The sequence below is a fragment of the Tupaia chinensis genome, unplaced genomic scaffold (assembly GCF_000334495.1).
Source record: "Tupaia chinensis unplaced genomic scaffold, TupChi_1.0 Scaffold000231_1, whole genome shotgun sequence".
Classification (NCBI taxonomy): domain Eukaryota; kingdom Metazoa; phylum Chordata; class Mammalia; order Scandentia; family Tupaiidae; genus Tupaia; species Tupaia belangeri.
The window spans coordinates 295,502-310,101 of record NW_006159706.1 but is presented as its reverse complement, the minus strand read 5'-3'; the positions used below and the strand labels follow the sequence as shown (position 1 = coordinate 310,101).

At 48.2% G+C, this 14,600-nt stretch overlaps 2 protein-coding genes across 5 annotated transcripts in view; both read right to left on the bottom strand.

Annotated features, from left to right (window-relative positions):
• Positions 1-6,727, bottom strand: part of PHKG1 (phosphorylase kinase catalytic subunit gamma 1) — a 12,014-nt gene extending 5,287 nt beyond the window's left edge. The window contains exons 1-4 of one of the 2 annotated variants that reach the window (XM_006148091.3): positions 6,539-6,727; positions 2,959-3,074; positions 2,191-2,369; positions 2,017-2,071 (exon numbers count right to left, since the gene is read on the bottom strand). In XM_006148091.3, coding sequence (XP_006148153.1) covers positions 2,017-2,071; positions 2,191-2,369; positions 2,959-3,041 — 317 coding nt within the window. In that variant the 5' untranslated portion in view covers positions 3,042-3,074; positions 6,539-6,727. Of the gene's footprint in view, positions 1-2,016; positions 2,072-2,190; positions 2,370-2,958; positions 3,075-5,476; positions 5,696-6,538 lie in introns of those variants that run through there. The other variant, XM_006148092.3, reaches the window with a different exon arrangement.
• A 2,627-nt stretch (positions 6,728-9,354) lies between these two features.
• Positions 9,355-13,859, bottom strand: CHCHD2 (coiled-coil-helix-coiled-coil-helix domain containing 2). 3 transcript variants are annotated; one of them, XM_006148089.3, is made up of 4 exons: positions 13,702-13,859; positions 11,590-11,833; positions 10,771-10,927; positions 9,355-9,647 (listed from the first exon to the last, which is right to left on the bottom strand). In XM_006148089.3, the coding sequence occupies exons 1-4, from the start codon at positions 13,749-13,751 to the stop codon at positions 9,637-9,639; spliced, it is 462 nt and encodes a 153-aa protein (XP_006148151.1). In that variant the 5' UTR covers positions 13,752-13,859; the 3' UTR covers positions 9,355-9,636. The 3 variants fall into 3 exon arrangements, with proteins under 3 accessions (XP_006148151.1, XP_027627488.1, XP_006148152.1); XM_027771687.1 differs by lacking the exon at positions 10,771-10,927; XM_006148090.3 differs by lacking the exon at positions 9,355-9,647 and having other exon boundaries at positions 10,766-10,927.
• Positions 13,860-14,600: the final 741 nt, after the last annotated feature.

Sequence of the window (14,600 nt, the reverse complement as noted above, 5' to 3'; positions counted from 1 at the left end):
TGAAAATCTCTCCAAAATAATAATAATAATAATAATAATAATAATTCTTTGAAAAATAATGGCATAAGGGACCAGCAGTTAGCATAATGGCTATGTTGCTGGACTCCCATGTAGTCGACCACAGTTCGAGTCCCGGACCCAGTGGCTTAAACTCATGCCGGGCGAGTGTGCGTGCATGCCCGAGATCCTGAGAGGAGAATGGAGGAGAAGGGATTGCGGTGTGGCCATCTTCCTTGGGGAGTGATTTATCTCTTTATGTCTCATCTTTCTCTGTCTTTCCGGCAAGCACATGTGCCCTATAGCAAAAACCTCTCCAAAAAAAGAAAGAAAGAAAAAAAATGAATGATATAAGATGGAGACATACAGTTTGCAGGGCATTTTGTGTCACTTGCATTTGATGCTTAGCTAAAAGAAGCTTCCCTCACTAACCTTGTCGGTGCAGAAGCTGGAGAATAACGATGAAGATGATGATATTTATCTCTGGACCATGCCCCAGATGCAGCCTCTGCCACCTGCCTCTCCCTGTGATACAGCTGGACTCCCTCTCTCCACTTTTGCCTCCTATGGTTAAGCATTAAGCCAGTGGGTTCCTTTGCAAAAGTAAACCAGCTCTCAGCGCCTTCCTGCTCTGGGCCCTCCGCACGCCTTACCATGGCTAACACACCTGCGAATCTGGTCTTTGGTAATGACTGGTCTCAAATCCTGCCCTCCACTATGAGCTCACTTTGCTCCCCCACTCTGACTTCCTAGTGATGTGAACATGCTGAGTCTACATGTCGTAGGGCCCAGGCATTGGCTCCTCCTTTGTTGGGAGGCCCCTTCATCCATATCTCTGCTCAGGTAACCTCCTGGAGAGCATCCTCTGACCACTCATCTAAAGAACCTCATCTTGGGGCCAGCTAGTGGCCTGGTGGTTAAGGCAACTGGATCCCACATGGCCAACTGCATAGTTCAAGTCCTGAACCTGGTGGCTTGAAAAACATGCTGTGTGTGTGTGTGCATGTGCACATGTGCCCCAAATCTCAAAATGAGAGAGGAGTAGAAGGGATTGCAGTCTAGCCATCCTCCAGGGGTATTTCTCACTTCTCTCACCCCTCTGGTGAGCACACGCGCCCTAGAGAAAATTAAAAACACAAACAAAAGAGTCCCCTAACCCCCAGCTCTGCTGTATGTATATGCACAGGGACACAACTACGAACCAGGGAGCTTGTCTTTCCATTCACTGCCATATCCTCAGTGCCTAGAAAAACTGAGTGACCCACCACTGTCATTGTCATCATAGTTCATAACCATTAGTATTTACCTCATGCCAGTCACTGTGATAATATAAGTCCTATAATATCAATAAGAAAATCAATACTTTTTTTAAAAAAAGAGATTCTTGCTGTAGGGCATGTGTACTCCCTGAAGAAACAGAGAGGGAGAGAGCGAGAGACAAAGTGAGAGATCACCCTCCAGAGGGCACGGCCATGCTGCAATCGCACGCACATCCACGTGGTATGAGTATTTTTTAAAGAATTTATTTTACTTTATTTATTTATTTATTTATTTTCATTTGACCAGAAAGGGACAAAGAGAGAGAAAGAAAGAGAGAAAGTGAGGAAAGCAAGCTGCCAGGTCTTGAGACTCAAACCCTGGTCATCCATGTGGAAGTCCAGCGCCCTCAACCATCACGCCACCTGCTGCCCCAAGCCTGGTATGAGTTTTAAGTCGCTGGGTCTTGAATGCGAACTGCCATTGTTTACATGGGAGTCCAACAACATAACCATTACGCCATCTGCTGGTCCCAGAAAATCAATACTTGAATAAATATTCCAGCCCTTAAGTGACGGGTCCAAAACCTGGCAGCCCAAGCCCAAGCCCCCCGGGCTGATCTTTCTAAAGCATTCCTGATCCTATGTGGTGTCCACAGTGTGGGGGCTGGCTGCTGTTCTCCAGACAGCACTGGGTGGGGTCCACAGTAGGACGCTCTCCGACAGGCCCAGGGGATGGCTGGCTCCAGGGCTGGGTACTTACAGGTCAAACACCAAGAAGAAGAAAGTGTTGGTCTCATAAGTGTCCTTCAGCTGTACTGAAATGGAAATGGCTAACTCGTCGGTTCCAGCCAGCCTGCGGTGGGGCTGCACTCCCTGACTCGGGAGGGCAGAAGCATGACGGAGCACCCTGCTGTGGCCTGGGGCCTGTACTCACTGATGTTGGGGTGCCCGGAGACCTTGCGCAGGATGTCCACCTCCTTCAGCGTGGCTTCTCTCACCTCCTGCGTCTCCTCGGCGCTGAAGCTGCCTCCACCGGTGGTGTCGATGATCTTCACGGCGTACTCCTGGCTTGTGGGCTTGTGGATGCAGCGCCTGACCACACTGCTAACTCCCCTGGGGGTGTGAAGGGCCGATGACCTTGGGGGCCCTTGCTCCAAGGGGAGTCCCTCATGCGGGTCACAGCGGAGGTGTCTGCCCTGTTTAGTGATTTATACTTTGCCCCAACTCCCCGTGAACTTTAGGGGATGGTGGAATGAAAACATACAGGCTCCGACTGATGCTTGACAGTGGCCCCATGTTGGGTGTGGATGTGCCTATCCACGGCACCTGGGAACCTTCTGCTAGGAAAGATTAGAATCTCTTCTCTTGTCTACCCTGGCTCCTGGAGGGCAGGACCCCAAACCAAGGGATCCCTCAAATGGACAGTGCCCTGAGATGGAAAGGGGGTCAGCGCTGCAGGTCACACAGAGACGGTTCCAGCCTACAGGGCCTGCAGGAAAACCTTCTGCTAGGAAAGATTAGAATCTCTTCTCTTGTCTACCCTGGCTCCTGGAGGGCAGGACCCCAAACCAAGGGATCCCTCAAGTGGACAGTGCCCTGAGATGGAAAGGGGATCAGCGCTGCAGGTCACACAGAGATGGTTCCAGCCTACAGGGCCTGCTGGAGCCTGGGACAGTGCTTCATGGGGAAGTCTGGGTCTTACCTGCCCAGAATCTCCTTGGGCTCATAATTCTCATAGAAGCCCTGTGCGGAGTGAGAGTCCGGCAGTGCCTCATCCCGGGTCATGCTCAGCTCCTCAGAGGTTGGCTCTGAGGGCCTCTGAAGGGGGAGCAGAAAGAAGCTGTCAGCCTTTTTGACCCCAGAGATGAGCTCCTGGAAGGCTGGAACTATTCCTCCCTCATCTTTCCATACCCTGGCATGAGATTGGTCTATAGCAAATGTTCGAAATAAAGTTTGCAGGGTAGCCAGTGGCATGATGGTAAAGGGCACTGGGTCCCACATAGTTGACTGTGATTTGAGTCCCAAACCTGGTGCCTGAGAGGCACACTGGGCTCGCTCCTGCGCATGCCCAAAATCCCGAGAGGGTGGAGAAATGGAGAAAGGATTATGGCAGGACCACCCCCTGTGGGGGGATGCTTTTTCACTTTCCCTCTCTGTCTCTCTCTGGTGAGTGCATGCACCCTTTGGCAAAAAGAAAAAGTATAAAAAATAGTTTGTGGAGGGACCAGCTGGCAAAAAGAAAAAGTATAAAAAATAGTTTGTGGAGGGACCAGCTGGTAAAAAGAAAAAGTATAAAAAATAGTTTGTGGAGGGACCAGCAGTTAGCGTAATGGCTATGTTGCTGGACTCCCATGTAGCCAACCACAGTTTGCGTCCTGGACCCGGTGGCTTAAAACTCATGCTGGGCACGTGTGCGTGCGTCCCCAAGATCCCAAGAGGAGAATGGAGGAGAAGGGATTGCAGCGTGGCCATCCCCCCTGGGGGGTGATTTCTCACTTTCTGTCTCTCTGTCTCTCTCTGTCTGGCGAGCACACGCACCCTATAGCAAAAATCTTAAAAAAAAAATAGTTTATGGGATCAGCAGGTGGCATGGTGATGGTGCTAGGTCCCACATGGCCAACTTTGTGGTTCAAGTCCAGGACCCAGCTGCTTGAAAAACATGCTGGGCGCCCGAGTGTGTGAGGAGAATGGAGGAGAAGGGATTGCTGTGTAACCATCCCCCCTGGGGGGTGATTTCTCACTTTCTCACTCTGTCTCTCTGGTGGGCACATATACTCTATGGCAAAAATCTAAAAAAAAATTTAAAAAACAAAGTTTGCAAATTGAGAAAACTCAGCTGCCTTTGACTTCCTGGCTCTTTCTTGGTCCCAGTGATGACTGTCCCTCCTTGTGGATTGCCCTCATCTTTCTACCTGGAGCTTCAGAACAAGTCCAGCTTGCTTCTTCCTTGCTGTGTATTTCTGTGACTCAAGAGACCATGTGGCTCCTTAGTCGCAGCTGGGGGTGGGCAGGTGGTCAGCCAGGCCTGGCCCAGGCTCAGGTCCCAGGTGGGAGATCAGTCTCCAAGGTTAACTCTGACGAGGCTGGAACTTGATTTTAGAAAGAATCACCAAGGAGACACCCTGTTTATTTATTTATTTTTTAAAGCGAGATTTTTGCTATAGGGTGCGAGTGCTCGCCAGAGACAGAAAGCAAGAAATCACTCCCCAGGGGGGGTGGCCACTCTCCAATCTCTTCTCCACTCTCTTCGTGGGATTATGTGCACACCTGGCTTGAGGTTTAAGCCGCCAGGTCCAGGACTCAAACCGCGGTCGACTACATGGGAGTTCAGCAATGTAATCATTACACCATCTGCTGGCCCTGGGACCCTGTTTCTAAACAAACGAAAACCTACAGGGCCAGCCCCATGGCCAGGTAGTTAAGGGAGTTGGATCCCACATGGTTGACTGTGTGGTTCAAATCACTGCCCTGGTGGCTCGAAAAACACTCTGGGTGCATGGACATGTGCGTGCCCCACAACCCCAACAGGATGGAGAAACGGAGAAGGTATTGTAACCTGGCCATACCCCGTGGGGTGGGGGGTGTACTTTTTCCTTTTCTGTCTCTCTGGCAAGCACGCATGCCCTCTGGCAAAACAAAATAAACAGAATCATGAAGAAACTGCAGAGAGAAATTAAAGTGCGCTTTCTTTCCTCCCTGGCGAGATGGGACTAGTTCCGCCTTTCCTGTCCGCTGTTTGCACTTGTGGCAAGGTGAGAAGCTTCACGATTTCCTCTTCTGCTCCTGTGGCCTCTCCTCACCGTCCCCGGATGTAACTGTCCTACCTGGCCAACATCGCTCCTCCAGGACACACTCACCATGCTCTGTCCCGCTGTCGCTTCCTCACTGATTCTGTCTAGCAGGGCTTTCACGGTCATCCGCCCGCTCATTCCTCCCTCATTCTGCAGACACTGGACACCCAGTCTTTGCCAAGCACTGTGGCTGCTGCTCTGAGACTCCCAGCTGGGAGGGGGGGCCCTGGTCCCAGTCTCTGGTCTCACTTGTCGGTGTGTGCTGCCACCTCCCCCCAGTGGATGATGTATTTCCTAGGATGTTCTAGCCCTCTCCAGACCTAGTGCAGGCGTGTAGCAGCTGCTGCTCCCCAGTCCCGGATGTGGAGTGATGGGTAGACAGGTATCCCATGGGTGTAGGTCCTGCTGGTGTGACACCCCAAGGCCTACCTGACAACAGTGGGTGAGGCCTCAGTGGTCCAGCAGCAGTGTGAGCCAGGACAGAGCCAGGACACTCAGGCCCAGAGCTGAGTCTCTACCTTCTCTGCTTCAGGAATATGGAGGAGCCTGCAGGGACCCGGACTCCTACCTCTGCTGCAGGATTTGAGGAATAAAGGAACCATCGACCAACCAGATGGAAATCAGGCACAGGCCGCCACTCAGCAGGCCAAGGCTGCCTTGACCCCGACTTGCACCGCCCCTCTGGGCTGAGGAAGGCCCGGCCAGTCAAGCAGCAGCCCTGGCTGCCTTGGGCTGGCTGTTCCAGGAAGCCTGGTGTCCTCACTACTGGGTGCCTGGTTACCAGAGCAAGGTTGAGAATAACAAGTCTCCTCTGCCAACAGCAGGCGCCTGGCTGTGCACGGGCTCCTCCGCCCTGTCAGCAAGACCGAGCCGAGGAGTGTCTTCCTCACAAAGCGAAGAGCCGGTTTCCTGGCAAATCCTTCTCCATTCCCAAGATGGGCACCTATGCCCTCACTTCCCGAAGCTGGCAGCACCAGGGCCCTCCCTTCCTCCAGCTCTCCAGAGGGTATATCCAGACCCACCCCCAGCTGCCATCCTGGGCTGGGGTCTCCATTCCCTGGCACAACCACTTGGCAGAGTTCTGGCCGTGCTCAGCTTTCCTGGGAAGGGGGAGGATATCTTGCCCCATTTCCTTTCTCTGAGGCCGGACTGGGGCCGGCTTCGTGCCTCTATCTCCTGCCATACGTGCCCCTCACACCTTTCTCAAACCCCTTTGAAGAGTTTCCCCAAGTGGGAGTAGGTGTTCTGGTCCTTTCTGGAACATAACACCCTCCTCTAAACTGAGAGTCCAAAAACAGCTGCAGTGACCTACTTTCCCTAGAGATCTCCCCTGAAGGGGGGTCTCAAGAGTCTTCTCTTCTCTCTCAGGTCTATCTGCCTTCCCAAGAGAAACGGGTCTAATGGATTTGGGGGTTTCTGCCTTTTCCACCCCCCCAGCTACTCCACCCCATTCACTGCCTGGATTTTGTCCAGGAGAGCCTGGCTACTCACCGTGAGGTCCTTGCAGGCCCTTGAAGGAGCTTGACAAGAATCTCAGAGGTCCCAGAATCCCTTGGGGAGAGCGGACAAGAGAGGCGAAGCTGTGTCCTGAGCGGACACTTGTGGCCAGAGGGAAATAACTTGCTGCTCTTCGTTTGGGTTTTGCTACTTGATGACCAATGCTGAAGTGCCAAAAATAAATCACAACTGCAAACCTGGGACGCAGGCCAGTGCTCAGCAGGGACAGGGCGCCGGGCAGAGTCTCACCAGGGGGTGCCCTCTGGTGGATGGTGAGGGGAACTCCGGCAGCCTGGGACCAACCAGGACAGAATGAGGTGAAGTCTCCTCTCTGGAACTCACCTGGGCTCCTGGCCCAGAAGAGATAAAACCTTCCTTGTCGGGAACACACTTGCCTCTCTGGAAATGATTTTCAAGTGGGCTGAGAGCAGGGCCTGGAGAACATTTTGCCTCTCTGGAAATGATTTTCAAGTGGGCTGAGAGCAGGGCCTGGAGAACATTTCAGTGCGTGATCGCGGCAGCCAGCCGGCCATGTCACGTTGCTGGCCATCATAGGGACCCAGATGTCAGGGCCCACTCAGAAACAGTCTGTGTGGTAGCCCTATAGAATGCAGACTTCAGTTTCGGAAATCCACCTCTGACCTGCCCTCATGTTCACCTGGAGACCCTTCCTCAGCCCATGTTTTCAGCTGGCTTCTGTAGGACTTTGGAGTGTCTGGAAAAGCACAAAGGCTCTAGACAGGTGACTGGGCCAGGGTCCTCATTGGTGTGAGGTTGATGGAAGTAACATCCAACATGCCGGCACTCAGTGGACACCCATTCTTATGCTCCCCCACTCCACGCACACGTGCTCGGCATGAGTTTTAAGTCACTGGGCCCAGGACTTGGCCGACTATGTGGGAGTCCAGCAACATAATCGTTATGTCATCTGCTGGTCCCTGAGCTTTATGAAAAAAAATTGTTCAATATTTTTGTTGTTAATATTTCAGGCTACCCATCCAGGACCTGAACCCACAGCTGGCCATGCACCTTAACCACCATGCTACTTGCCAGCCCTGACAATCCTTTTTTTTTTTGAGATTTTTGCCACAGGGTGTCTGTGATCTGGTCCCTGTGGTATGCTCACTGTAGAGACAGACAGAAAGCGAGAAATCACCCCCCAGGGGGATGGCCATGCCTCAATCTCTTCTCCATTCTCTTGGAATTTGGGGCATGTGTGCACACGTGCTCAGCTGCTGAGTCTGGGACTTGAACAACTGTTGACTACATATGAGTCCAGTGATGTAACCATTACACCATCTGCTGCCCCCCCCCAATCTGAGCTTTCTATGAGGGATGTAGATGGGTTTACTTAAAACAAATAAAAATCTTGCTGGGCTAGGGGTGGTAGTGTTTAAGGTAGCTGGACCCACATGGCCAACTCCTTGGTTAGTCCCAGATCTAACAGCTTGAAAAACACACAGGTGTGTGTACACATGCACATGCCCAAAACCCTGAGAAGGGATTTCAGTGTGGCAATTCCCTCTGGGAGTGATTTCTCATTTTCTCTCTGGTGAGCACACATGACCTCTGGAAAACAAACAAACAAAAACTAAGAAAGAAAAAAAAAATGGGACCAGTAGATGGTATAGGTTGCTGGACTCCCACATGGCCGACCACGGTCTAAGTCCTGGCCCCAGTAGCTTCAAAACCACACAGGGTGCATATGCATGCATACCCAAGATCCCAGGAGTGAAATAGAGAAGGGATTGTGGTGTAGCCAACCCCCTGGGGGGGTGATAACTCACTTTCCCTCTCACTGCTTCTTTCTCCAGTGAGCGCACATGCCTTAAGGCAAAAACCTCTAAATAAAGTTTTAAAAGGGGCATGGTAGTTAAGGTGTTGGATCCCATGGTTCAAATCCTGGACCTAACAGCTTGAAATTCACATTGGACATATTTGCATGTATGTATGCCCAAAATCCCAGGAAGAGAATGGAGAAGGGATTGTGTTGTGGTCATTCACCCAGGGGTTGATTTCTCACTTTCCCTCTCATTGCCTCTCTCTGGCAAGTACACTCACCCAAGGAAAAAACCTTAAAAAAAAAAAAAAATCAATAAAAACTTGAGTCTGTCCCCTTTAGTCCTTCACCAGCATGCAGTTGGTTACTACAGCTGGCTCAAGTCTTACAGCAAGTGAAAGCTACAATGCCACAGGTAGAAGAAAAACATTGGCAAGGGAAGATGTGTGTAAGAGAATGGTTTTCATGCCCACCCAACCAATGGGACATCCCAGAACAGTGACACGCAGCGCTGACTTGCCCAGGGGTCTATTTTATCACTAAGCTGATTAAAATAGTATTTTAAGCAAAATGTCCTGCTACTGCTCAGTGTTTTGAACTCTAGGCATGTAGCACTTGCAACCTTCTTAATGTATTTCTTTTTTAAAAAAAAAAAATTATTATTTTAAGTTATCTATAGGACCCATGTACTCACCAGAGAAAGACAGAGAAATAGAAAGAAAGTGAAAAAGCCAGCCACCAGGTCCAGGACTCGAACTGTGGTTAGCCATGTGAGAGTCCAGTGCCTTAACCACTATGCCACTTGCTGGCCCTTATTGGAACCTTTTTAACGAACAATGTTGTTTGCTAGTCAGCTGCTCTTTACATTAACTCCTCTAGGTAGAAGCTAATTTAACATCCCGAGACTATAGAATACATGAATTTAAGGACATGTTGAGACAATCAAGTTCTTTTTTGAAGCTTGTATGTTCAGTAAGCTCTTGTGTGTACACTATACCCAATTTATGACCTTACTCTCAAAAGACACATCTTCCAAGAAAATTGCTTTATTCTAATTAACTCATTAAACAACTCCAACAACTGGTTTAAGGTTACACAGTATCTGCCCAGCCCCAGATTCTACATCATTTCAATGAACTTCCTCACAGAATAATATCCTCTTTCATTGTAATTCTAAAGGAAGCTACTGATAACAGCAGAGGTTTAACTGACGATTTTACACTTTATAATTTCACTGTCAATTATTTGTTCACACTAAATTAACTTGGTCATGAGAATCGACTTCTTTATTTCTTCAGTATGAGCAACTTGATTAGGATAATCCTGCAATCAAAAAAAGGTGAGTTAGAAAAATGCTAGTTGCGTATATTTAACAAAACACACACCTTCCAAATTATGGCAATATAATTGACAACAGCCCAAGGTTACTGGTTTCCTTTGTAAGTCATTAAAGGCATCCTGTGGCCAACAAAACTCTCTCTACACTTGACAAGACTGAGACAGGGTATGTGTCCTAGGTTTGGAATCTCAAAGCAGAAATTTAGCCACTTTGGTACTAAACATAGTTTCAACAAAGACTTCTGACAAACTTAGATATGCAATCTCTTAATTCCTTAGCTCAACCACTGGAAAGGATTAAGTTTTCCCTTACTTCCTACCCAAATGAAGGTGGGAAGATAAAATAAACACTCTAATATTTAGTGAATTTTTAGGTAAACAAGGGAAATTACATAAAAACAAGCTGACAGCCAACATTCCAGGGAGCCTAAATCTGAAGAGTTCCACTTGGACTTTATGAACTCCTCTCTCTGTGTGGTATGCAGAATGTCAACGATATATCAGGGTCTATGTCCAGTCCTGGATTTTGGTGAAAATAAACATAATTTAATAACCATGGCCTTAAAGCTAGGTAATCATGCACATGTAGTAACCACAGTAAGATCTAACATACCAATTTATACCTGATTAAGGAAGAATCAGATTCAGAACATAAATAACTGCTTCAGATAATGACTAGAAACCTCTGGACCAGCTAACCCCTTGCTAAAAGAGTTAAATTATTTTGAGAAAAAAAAATTTTTTGGAGGGGTTTTTGCTATAGGGTGTGTGCGCTCGCCAGACAGACAGAGAGACAGAAAGCAGAAAATCACCCCCCAGGGGGGATGGCCACGCCGCAATCCCCTCTCCTCCATTCTCCTCTCTGGATCCTGGGCACACACGCACACGTGCCCGGCGTGAGTTTAAGCCACCGGGTCCGGGACTCGAACCGTGGTTGACTATGTTGGAGTCCAGCGACATAGCCATTACGCTAACTGCTGGTCCCTTGAGAAAAATTTAAGCAAACTCTCCGCTAATCTGTCAGTTTATTAAGCAGACAGCCTAAGTTTTATAGGGCCCAGGAATAGTGCTATGAACTAAGCAGGTAAGAGTCTGGTAAATCACTAACCATTTGCAAATCTGCACTGTTTCAGCACTTCACTGAAACCCTCACAGAGCTTAATGTCACTCTGGTTCTGGGCACACTCCAAAAACTGTTTTATCTCATAGTGGCAAGGTCCAAACTGCTGCTGCTGATCATATGCTGGCTGGGTTCCCTGAGGCTCCTGTAAAGGCAAAATATTCAATATTGTTGAAAAAAGAAATCAGACTTACACCTAAACAAAGAGCAGTACCCATTCTTTGAAGTTAACTGTTTTTTTTTGAGTACTAGAACCAGGTGAAAATTAAAGATTTCAAGAACATGGAAGATGAACAAATGTAAAGAAAGCAAACGAGCTTTAACAAAATTCTAGTTACAATCAGAAAGATTCCAAAATAAGATGGCATCGCAAGACTAAACGGTTCAGTGAAGCTTCATAGAAGAAAAATAAGACTATTATAGAAAATCTACATAAGTCAGAAAAGGGGTTAGTGGGGGTCAGTTAAGAGCATAGAGCTATTTAGAGATTTTTGGTTACTTAACGAACATTGAGCCTATGCACTAGTAAGAAGTGTCACAAATATAAAAATACTTAAGGGAAGAAATGGCTATTTTACAATGAGTCAAGTTGGAATGTCAGTTTACTCCTTTGGCAGAAAAACCAACTCCTAAAGTATCTGTCGATGCTAGTGTAAGGCATTAACTCACCTTTTGCTAGCCCAGTTTCTATGAACAGCATTGCAAATTTAAATTTAAAAGACAGTTACTCTACGTAAGAAACTTATATGCAACTAAGTTTTCTCCTAAAAGACAGCCATGAAAGGGAAATGCTGCCCCAAAGGTTACCTGGTAGGTGATGTCAGGCCTGGAGGGCTCAGCGTTACTTCCTCCACTGAAGCCCCCAGTGATGGCATGCCCCAGTGTGTGTCCCACAGCAGAGCCCACAGCCACACCAGCTGCGGTGGTTGCCATCTGGGCCATCAGACCTGGCTGCCGCGGTGCAGTAGCAGGAGAGCCGACTGCAGATGGTGGGGCCACTACAGGCGGCTGAGCTGCTGGTCTGGGGGCAGCTCTCATTTGAGGTGCCCGGCTGTGAGGAGGAAATAAAACAGAAAGTACAAAGTTGCCACTTCAAAACCAGTTTTAGAAACTGTCGATTTAAACAAAACACACACTTGTATATTAAACTAAATAGCAGGATTTTTAGTTAAACACAATACTTACCATATACATATAAGAATACTCCATGGATTCCAGGAACTATTTACACCATTTTATTTATTTAATCTTTTCTTTTTTTTTAGGTTAGTGTATTTCCTCCATAGGAGCTAGATGGAGGGGAGGAGGGGAACCTCCAACAGGGTCTCCACTACTGAATCCACCCCAGCCTAAGCCAGCCCTGACCATGGGCATGTAAGTGCCCAGAGTATACAGGAAGGTCTCAGGACACACCTAAGACCCTCAGATGTGGGTGCCACCACTCCGCTCTGCTGCTATACCACCATCCAGCCCCACATCTCTTCAATCTTTTAAGGCTGAAATCACCAAACATAAACTATTGTTTTCTGCATTTTCTCAACCACTTCCATCTATCCACATAATCCATAGCACCTTTAAAAAACACAGTGCGGGGCCATCAGGTGGCATGGTGGTTAAGGGCATTGGACTCCCATATAGTCAACCGGTTTGAGACCTGGACCTGGTGGCTTTATTTCTCTTTCTCCCTCTCTGGTAAAATTAAAATAAATAAATAAATAAATGGATAAACAAAAGTTAAATTAAAAAAGTATGGGATGCAATAAAGTCCCCCCCTTAAACACACACACACGCACGCACACACTGTGGAGGGTTCATAAGAAAACAGGCAAGCAAAGGTTAATAAAGAGGGCCTAAAGTGAGCCTTACTTAAGGACATAAACTTGTTCAAGGTTTAGGGCCCAAGATAAAGCCTCCACCCGAGTTTTTAAAATGGGGGTCGGGGAGGAGAGGGACACACACAAAAATAGTCCAACTGTCCAACCCCCTTCCTGCCCCCCAATCAATCACTATTGGCTGACAGTGGCTCTTCATTCCTGAGAAGTGACCAGCCCTCCTATCAGGAGGGCAACGAGCTTGGAGAGTTTATTCTTACCCTACCCCTAGGATTAGGATTGAGACCATGAAAAAGAGTCCCTCTCTGGCAAAAGGTTTTCCCTGGTCTCTCCCAGCACTTTCACCCAGTGAAAAGTTAATAAACTTAACTCCTGCTCATGCTCACGATTCTGTCTCTGGTAAATTCTTTTACCACGTGTGCACCGCCCTACTGCCCCAATGCACACAGTTAATACTCAAATGTGTCATATAACAGTAAATGAAGAAATAGCCAGATAGGGGAGTGTGTTCTTGGATATCGAATCTTTAGGATAATCAAGGAAGGTCTCACTGATCTATTAACACTTGAATTAACACCTAATGATAATCATCTGGGGAAATAATTTCCAATTCCTTCATTTTACAGACTAGAAAACAGGCCTAGCAAGCTGAAGTGACTTGTTTGACCTTTATACCAAAATTAGTTTCAACTACTCCCTATCTTTAGGACATTTGGACGCTTTCAACAATTTACTATGTCCGTACTGCCTTCAAAGGCTTCACATTTATCAAGCTCCGTTTTCCCAGTTTCAGACTTTCCATGCTTCCCGCCCCAAAGACGGCTAGGTCAAAAGGTTATGGTTTTCCTATCAAGTGGCATCTGCTCGTAACTTTATAAAATATCTTTCCCATCCTTTAGAAAAGAAGTATTTCCACAAGAGAATTCCTTCTTCACACTCCTAGCATACTAGCTGAACAAAACCTACGCTAGTCCGGCCCAAGCCAAAAACCGCCTCGGTTCACCCCAGCCCGTGGCCTCCCTCTTCGTCATGCCGCCGGCAGAGTCCCGGCGACCGCGCTCCGGCCCAAACCCCGTGATGGCCTCACCTGGCCGGAGGGGCCATGCGGGAAGTGCGGCTTCGGCTTCCACGCGGCATCGCAAGCCCACGGAGGATCAACCAGAAGTGTGAAACGCTGAAAATAACCGGACAGCTTCTACCCAGGAGAGCGGAAGGCGGGAGGCGGGGCTGGCTCAAACAAGCAACCAATCAGCGCATGGGCTGAGACCTTCCGTCCGCTGACGTCTCCGCAGGCCCTGAAGGTCATTGGGAAAACAAGACGTCATGGCGGCGCCTCGTCGCAGGCGGTTGACGTCATGAACTTGGCGCCAAGGCATTTTTAGAAAACCGGAAGTTCCTCTGGTTTCCGAGTAAATTTAGGCCTACAATCCTGGCGTGAGCCAGGACCGTTAGCAGTTTGTTTCTCAGGACCGTTAGCAGTTAGTTTCTCAGGGCCGGAGGTCTGTGGCTGCCTTCTCTATTTGTATTGACATGGTAGGTTAAATCCTACTTTGCCAGTGAATCACATGCCTGACTTGACTGCCAGTGAATCACATGCCTGACTTGACTGCCAGGGGACGTCAGGCAAGTTTCTTAACCTTTGGCAGCATTAAGCTACGTATTGGCAGTAAGGAATGTTTTGAGGCATAGCGTGGGCCCATAATGTGAACTGACCGAAAGAAAAAAAAGGTTTAGGGGGAGGATCGACAGAGTTGAGTTGGAGTTGGTTCTGTTAGTATTTCCTGTTTTTTTGTGTCTCCACTAACAAAAGTTAAAAGTTCAGACTGTAATAATAGCTTACATTTTTCTCTTACTATGCATTTTTTTTTTTTTTTTGGAGAGGTTTTTCGCTATAGGGCGCGTGTGCTCGCGAGAGAGACATAGAGACAGAAAGCAAGAAATCACACCCCCCCCCCGGGGGGGTGGCACGCCACAATCCCTTCTCCC

What these genes read in the sequence shown, in the direction of transcription:
- CHCHD2 (XM_006148089.3), bottom strand. Translation starts at nt 13,751, where the DNA reads ATGCCGCGTGGAAGCCGAAGCCGCACTTCCCGCATGGCCCCTCCGGCC. An exon ending in CGCATGGCCCCTCCGGCCAG is followed by an intron (nt 11,834 to 13,701) that starts GTGAGGCCATCA and finishes TCCTCCTCACAG; the next exon opens with CCGGGCACCTCAAATGAGAG. An exon ending in GGCCTGACATCACCTACCAG is followed by an intron (nt 10,928 to 11,589) that starts GTAACCTTTGGG and finishes TTGCCTTTACAG; the next exon opens with GAGCCTCAGGGAACCCAGCC.